The sequence below is a fragment of the Biomphalaria glabrata genome, chromosome 6 (assembly GCF_947242115.1).
Source record: "Biomphalaria glabrata chromosome 6, xgBioGlab47.1, whole genome shotgun sequence".
Taxonomy (NCBI): domain Eukaryota; kingdom Metazoa; phylum Mollusca; class Gastropoda; family Planorbidae; genus Biomphalaria; species Biomphalaria glabrata.
The window spans coordinates 14911509-14919619 of record NC_074716.1 but is presented as its reverse complement, the minus strand read 5'-3'; the positions used below and the strand labels follow the sequence as shown (position 1 = coordinate 14919619).

The following is an 8111-nucleotide window of genomic DNA, read 5'->3' as shown; positions in this document are numbered from 1 at the left end:
TTAATTGCCAAAAAAAAAAAAATCATCATATTTAAATCTAACTTTAAAAAAAGAAAAATTTAAACAAATACTTCTTTTTAAAAACAAAGCTTACATTATGTGTCATTGTATCAATTAGTTAAAATCGGTAATGTAATTAAATTTGTAATAGGTCTAGACTAGCAATAATAAACCTGTGTGATTAGAAATATTTTATATTTTTACCAATTTAATTTGTTTAGTGCAATTTCATACTTTTAGTTTTCTCAATGCACAATGATCCTATCACTAGTCTGGAGCAGTTGGGAAAGGAGTAGGGAATAATAAGGGGGTACCTGGGGGAAGATTACTGTGATCACTTTTTAATTGCATAAAAAAGTTGCATGACTTGAATTCAAACTCATGGGGACTAATGCAACTTATACTACCACATCTATCAAGTATGATTACTTTCCCTTATTTGATACAAAACAAAATGATTAAATATCAATAGTTAATGAACTAAATGGTTAATATTTAAAAATTGATTCTTGTTATGTCAATTACAAGAAATAATTATGCCAAATTTGATACAAGATTGGGTGTGGTAGAAATAATGTGTACAAAGTTTTTACCAGACAGACAGCTTTCTAAAAAGCAATAAATATCCATTATGCCCCCCTTCCCATTTTGAAATACAAATCCACCCATAGAATCAGCAAATTCAAAAAAAAAAATTGGAAAGAAAATATTTTTTTTTTATCTGTGCATATCTCATCATTTTTTATACATATCCACAAAAGAGGAGGAGTGAATAATTAATTTATGATTTTGAAATGTTTGCACATTTTCATTAAAAAAATTGTTTTCAATATTTATTTATATAATGCCAAAATTTGTAACAATGTATCCAACAATTGTAAAAAATATAAAAAAAAAAACCAATAACAACAAAAAATAAAAACAGCACTTTTACCTGAAGTCATGAAAGAATAACCAAACAATATTTAGGCATTACCTTCCATTTATTCCGGTCTTTCAGTTTAAAAGATAGATTAAATAGATAAATAGATAGAAAAAATACAAGGCATAGCTAGAAGGCCAACACCATTCAGCATTGGAAATATCACACAAATAATATTTCATGAACATATTTTCAGTTCAAATAGAAGACCGATTCATAAAGATGAAAAAGAATAAACAATGTATAAAAATTAATTTACTTAATTATATGAAAAATACTAGAGGAAAAATTTAAATTATATTTATTTTAAAATATTATATCAAAATGTAACTTCACAATTACCTGTTGATTTTTATTTTAATTTAGAAAATGTACTTAAAAACTATTTAAGTGATGAAGGCATTGTAGGAGAAATTTTGATGTTTAAAAATCAACCATTTAGATAGAAAAATGATGGAATAACCCAAGACTAGCAATAAGATGATAGAGATTGATAACCTCTTAAAACTTTGAAAAATGCATCTGGACGTTCAGGTTCTCATAAACCTTTTTTTTTAAAACTAAATCCTAGAATTGGTATTCAATTATTTTTTAAAAATTGCAATATTATTACCTCTATTATTAAATAAAAAAGTGAAACAAATTAAATGTTCAAATGCCGACAATCTGTTATTAACAGAAACTCCAACAAAAAGTTTAATTTGTGTTTATTATTAGGCCTACTTTGTTTTATAAATATATTAGCATTTAATTAGTATGTTTCTTTAAAACTGGAATATTTTATTACTTTAATGGCAAGAAACTTGCCAACTTGCGAAGGATGGTTTGGATTAAATATTTAAAATGATAAATGCATTTGAATATAGGAGATGTACATTTTTAAAATCCTTTTCTCTTTGTATGCATGGTATGTTTAAAAAAATTATAGATCTACTTTAAAACAGGGGAAAGAAAATCTATAGAAGTTAAAGTGTATTCTTGACAGCTAAACAAAACACTGGGGTGAAACAGCGCATGCCACAAAGGCACTTCTTCGAATAGCATGATGGAAGGAAGAAGAAAAATTATTTGATAGTTTCTGATAATACAAGAAACAAAATATAATAATTTATTAATAATACAGTACCTATAATAAAATACAAAACATAAAAATAGTAAAATGATGTAAAGCAGTAATGCATTACATTGAAGTTTGGAAAATTGATAGGACTTTAACTTGAGATGAAAGTACTCTTGTGTGTAGGCTTTTATTAGTCTGAATGTTCTTTTATATAGTAAAACATCAGAGCAGTTTAAATTGACAATACTTTAAAGGCTGTACAATATTCCATTCTTTCACAACTTTATGAGTTTTGATTTGTTACAATCAGTTTATAAACCATATCATTCAACATCAATCAATCCAAATGCAATATGTACATCTACTTGTATTACTTTGCAGGACAGACGACAATTACAACTATTTTTACATTTTTGAAGAATATTATTTTCCAAAAATAGGTCAACACAGTTATTAGGTTTTAGTAATTTATAATTTCTGAAACATTTATTTTGTTCTATTTTAAGAAAATTTAGAAACTGAAAGTTTAAGCATGCTATTGCATCAATATTGGGTGATTAAATGCATTTGTATTGCATAAAGTTTAAATCAGTTTTACCTTTAACTGTAGTGTGGCACATTTATACATATATGGGAAAAAAAGTATTTCACGTTTTGAACAAAATCAATTTCAGCATAATTTTGGGCCAAACAGTTAAACAATCAGGAAGCAGAGCACTCAAAAACTATTTTTCACCTTGATGGGCACAAACATTCAGCTTCTACCAGTGGAGACACCAAGGTATGTTCACAGCAAGAAAAATACTACATACACTCACAGTCACTAATCTAAATCTTTTAAGGCTGCTAATTGTCTCTCTATGTCAGCATCTGCTGTACTTGTGGAATTTCCAATTTTCCCTCTGTGAGCTGCTGGGGCATCAATGAGCTGATGAAAAAACAAAACAGAAATTTAAAGACAACCCAGAAAAAGAAATCAAATATGTTAAGCCTGTTCAAATATTTAAATCAATCCTTAATTACCAATTCAGCAAATTAAACCTTAAAACATCAATGATGTCACTGCTTCAGTTCTATGTAGCTTTAATTAAAAAAATGTAGGTAACATTTTGTGTACAAACAACAATTTTGGTGTAACATAAGGTCTCAAATTATTGAGGAAATAATGTTTTATATCAAAGTGAAGTCAAAGCTGAACATCACTAGAAACAATGTTACAAAATAAAGTTTCTTAGAACATCAATTAGTAACAATGAGAAATGTTACTATGTATACAGAAAGTAACTGAAAATACAAACAAAACCCACTGCACTTATAATAATAGCCTATAATCTCAAATATTAGTCTTAATGTTTCAATTGGTTTAAAAAGTGCAAATATATTTTAAAGATAATTAAACCCATATATTGAATGGCTGCCTGGTCGTGCGGTTTGTGCGCTGGACTGTCGTTCAGATTTATCGACGGTCGAGGGTTCAAACCCTGCCCGCTCCCATCCCCCGTCGTCCTGCGGGAGGTTTGGACTAGGAAGTAAACTATCTTCAACTCTGAAGGAACATCCGAAACATGTAAAACATTTTACAAACAAAACAAACAAACAAACAGGAACTGAATACAGGTTATTGGGCTACTAGATCATGTTTAATTCAATTTAAGTTGTGTGACCTACAATAAGTCATGGCACTGGAAATGTTGAAGGTGGTTAGTGGAGGTTTAGACAACGCTAAGTTGAGAATGACATTAAAATATGGCAATGATGTGAGTGGATGGCCGAAGTAAAAGAATAAAGAAAAAAAAATTGCGAAATTGAAAAAGTATAGCACTCCCCCTAAACAGAATAACTTATCACGAAGAAATAAATTGTATCTACTTATATTAATCTCCTAATAGAAAACAAACTGTAATTGAAAATGTTCAATGTTATTTAGGAAAAGAAAATCTTTTAAGAATTAACGACTAACCCAATTATAAAAAGTATTTTAACTTCTATATAAAAAAATATTTTTACATATTTAATAAGCAGTTAAAAAAAAACATTTAACACAACAATATACTGATAAGTCATTGTAGATAATAATCCTATCCCTAACCTTTCCTGAGATTTCAATGCCAATTTCATCCAATACACGGTTTACAATAGCATCCTGTTCTTCTTCATCCCCTGATTCAGTTAAAATATCATCCAGTGTTTCCTCAACTGTAAAAAATAAAACAGATATTCAAACATTTATAACTAGTAAAGCAAATTAAGACCACACGAAAAATTATTCAACAAACTTGCTATTTACATTTTATATACAGTGGTATCTGCTTGAGTTAGTGGAAAGACAATAGACATCCTGCCCTAACCAGCTAGGGAGTCTGGAGGAACGCTGTTAGCTCCACCGGTGGGGTCCAGAAACAAGTTTTTATTGGAGAGGGGAGGGTAACCACAAAACCCTTTTGGCTGCACTCATGAAATTTAGTAATTATAGCTTTGCTTTTCCTTTTGTATAAACTCAAAACATCTTTAGGCGATTGTAATTGTAGCTATTGCTTTAGATTTTTTATTGAAAAGGAGAGTTTTATTTTCAAAACATCTGCATAATGGCAGTACAGAAACATTCTCTCAGATACTCCCCACAGCAGAATTTCTGTTGCCAGTTTAAATTACCTGGACCCCACTTAACATGCACAAGAAAAAAAAATAGCTTACTCATTTCTTCAGTCATTCCCATTTTGGCAGATTCCTTTTCAAAATCTCTCATCATAGCTGCTGTCTTCATAGGATCCATAGTTTTATTCATCTGAGTCATAGTCTGAAATTATGCATAATAAAATGCCATTCAACTGTTACAGGGTTATTGTAGATTAACTTGAAATAAAATAGCAAAGATGAAAAAAAAAAATCACACAAACATTTACCTAATAATCTTGTACTTACTTTTGTCGTTGTGGCCATTGCATTTGCCATTTTCAAATTAGAATGCATAACCTACACAAGAAAAAAAAAATGCATCAAGCAAAGTCTTGTCAGATGTTACACTAACATGCCCAAGAAGTATAGAAGGTATGTCAAGAGCGGGGTGTGTAAGATGTGAGATTGTTTGTTTATTTTATTAGTTGTGGATGGTGAAGTGTTTTAGCACTGGGTTTTCAAGGGGGGACAATAAGGTTTCCTGTGGTCAGTCTAGCAGTTGGAGAGCTGACCAGGTCTGAGTAAGGTGTTGTTGATTGTTGTCTGTTGTATTGAAAGATATTATTTCCGCATTGTGTGAACTGACTAGTTGGGGTAATACTAGGGTGTGGCATTGATGACCTATGTTAATTGAATTTAGTCTAAGCGCCCTGTAGTATTTAATTTGGGCACATTTAGTACTTTTAGTTATTGAAGATTATGTATTCAATATTATATGTGTAACCTATTGTTGGCTGTAAATAAATACTAATTCTATACTCCTTTGTCGAGTGTATTGTATAATACTTGTACGTTTTAAGGATCAGCATTGGAGAATCATACCCTTAGTATATCGAGCTATTTGTCTATAGCAAGAACTAACCAAAGTTCGTTACAAGGTATTTAAATAAGAATTAGTACCTTTTGCTGCATACCAACAGAAGAAATTTTTGAACCCATTGCATAACTTTTGGTTTTCTGCTTTCTCAAGGCTACTAATTGCTTTGCAAGAATCGTTGCTGCCTGTAAAGAAAAAAAAAAGGTATCTAGAGTAAAAACTTGGAAAGACTATGTATCTCAGGTGATAGCCTAAAACGAATTCCAAAATAAATTTGATAATGATAATAATAATGATTTTATATGTGATAATAATTATTCATACTTGCTTATTGCCAGCTTTTGCTGCTTTTTTAATTTCCATTTCCTGTTGAAAAAATATACAACTATGTTAAAAATGGCAAAAAGTTTCAAAATCATTGTTCCCCATTTCATTCAACAGACATCAAGTTAGTAAATATGAACCATTATAAATTAACAGATTTCTCTGTTGTTATTATATAAGATAAGATAACTTACCAATTTCTTCTCTTCTCTTTCTAAAGCTCCCCTATCTCTTTCCAAATCCCTCGTCTGTTTCCTAAGAACTCTGTCATTTGTTCTTATTTGTTCTGTGAAAATTTATTTTAGATTCAAGTGAATAATAGCAATAAATTTATCAAGAGGGTGAAATACAGAAACAGCCTAATTATTAGTTCAAGAAATTATCATTTATGAGTATATTTTAAAAGGTTTTCAAATGCCAGCCACAGAATCAATATCACAATAAAACGAAAAGTATGGATCAAGTAAATGCAAAATACCTAGGTGTTTTAATAAATGAAAAAAATGTCATGGAATCCCCATATTGATGAAACTATCAAAAAAATCAAACAAAGCATTAGGGTTTATTAAAAGAAATTTCTATAAATCAAATAAGAACATTAAACTAAAATGTTATTTAACCTTGGTTAGGCCAATAATAGAATATGCATCCTCTGTTTGGGACCTCTCAACTAATTAATCTTTAGATCTAGAGTCTAGTACTAGTAAGGTTTGATAAATTGACAGTAAATTGATTAGTTAGTAGAGTTATGTAGACTAGTAGGTTACTAGGTAGAGAGTCTTGTAGACAAAGGTCACTAAGTAGTACACAGTTACAGTACAGTCTAAGACTGTTTATAAATGGAAATTTGTTGTGATTACAAGGACAAATTGATTCAGCTTCCGATCAAAGGGTGGCGTTGATAAAGTCTGACCGAGTAAGGTACAAACGAGTTTTTGTACCGCTCCGTTCTTGTCTTGATTGACAGAAGTCGCCCACTTCGAGACATCATGACGTAGTTATGATTGAGTGGGTGGCTGTTGTCTTCCAAGGTTTTTGAGATTTTTCTTAGAGACATTTCTGTACAGAAAGTTCCTTTAAATATGGTAATGTTGTGCATGTGATTTTTTATGCCTTTTTTATGTTTTCTAGGGGGGCGTTGCCTTGCCAAAAAGTTATTCCAGATGTTAGCAGAGTTTGTATGGTCGCACTGTAAAAATTATCTAGGATCTTCTTATTTAGTTTAAAGCTATTGAGTTTATAGGAAAAATAGTTGCTGGGCTGTTTTCTTTGTCAGAGTTCCAAGGTGGTCTTCCCATTCGAGAGCTTGTTATCAATGATGACGCCTAGATATTTATATGACTTCACTTGTTCTAAAGTTCTATCGATGTGGTCTTTATCTGGAGTTTGTGTATAAGTATATTCTGATTCTAAGTAGATTATCATTATATTATCATATCTATAGTCTATAGGCAGTATAACTTAGTAAGACTTAGCTAGACTTATTATAAGTATAAGACTTATAAGTAAAGGGATATATGCCAATATGCCTGATATGGCATAGAGGGCGATATATGGCCTAGGCCTAGGGGATTTTAAATGATTATAGATGTAGTAACTACTAAACTAGTAGGCTAAGTCAAGACTCAAAGTAGTACACAAGAGTTGTCAGTGTCACAGTGACAGTCATCACAGTATTCACAGTGACACTACAGTCCAGTAGATCTTGAGTCTACTAGTGGTGAAGTACTATTACTAGATATAGTAGTACTGTAACTAGTAGTAGTACTCACTACTACTAGAGGTCTAGTCTAGTAGTAGTTCAGTTAATTCAGTAAAACTAGTACTAGTAGTTTATAGTTATAGTTAGTACTACTACTTAGAATTAGTCTACTAGATCTACTACTATCATCTAGTACTAGAGTACTAGTAGTAGTAGTAGTAGTACTAGACTCTAGACTCAAGTAATTAACTAACCTTGTACTGTTGGTTTTTTTGAGAAAAATCCAGCCATCTTTAGATCTCAGTTTACAGTAAATTTTACTCTGAAAGAAACGTTAAGTAAATCTATTTATAACATTACACCGTGTTCATTATTTATTTATAGAAATTTAGGTTAAGACTCATTCATGTGATGTTGACGATGAACTTGTATACTAACAGCACCGGACCCGGAAGTAATTACAAAGAAAAAAAAAGATAATAATAAGTTTGTAAAGTCAAATACAGTCTTTTTAAAGATATACAAATGCAATTATAAACTATTCAAACAAATAAAAGCTTATAAATCTAATTTTATATCTAGTCTATGTTTTTTAAATTAGGTTATTTTA

At 30.4% G+C, this 8111-nt stretch overlaps 1 protein-coding gene across 1 annotated transcript; it reads right to left on the bottom strand.

Moving 5' to 3' along the window:
* Positions 1–964: 964 nt before the first annotated feature.
* Positions 965–7957, bottom strand: LOC106057597 (charged multivesicular body protein 2b-A-like). Its single transcript, XM_013214845.2, has 8 exons — positions 7756–7957; positions 5994–6085; positions 5800–5841; positions 5559–5660; positions 4905–4955; positions 4677–4779; positions 4072–4178; positions 965–2910 (listed from the first exon to the last, which is right to left on the bottom strand). The coding sequence occupies exons 1-8, from the start codon at positions 7790–7792 to the stop codon at positions 2806–2808; spliced, it is 639 nt and encodes a 212-aa protein (XP_013070299.1). The 5' UTR covers positions 7793–7957; the 3' UTR covers positions 965–2805.
* Between the last annotated feature and the right edge of the window lie 154 nt (positions 7958–8111).

Bases quoted from the DNA above. Each gene is read 5' to 3' on its own strand.
- LOC106057597 (XM_013214845.2), bottom strand. From the start codon at position 7,792: ATGGCTGGATTTTTCTCAAAAAAACCAACAGTACAAG. The intron at 4,956-5,558 runs GTACTAATTCTT...TTTCTTGTGTAG, and splicing joins CTGTTGGTATGCAGCAAAAG to GTTATGCATTCTAATTTGAA. The intron at 2,911-4,071 runs GTTAGGGATAGG...TTTTTTCATCAG, and splicing joins GCATTGAAATCTCAGGAAAG to CTCATTGATGCCCCAGCAGC.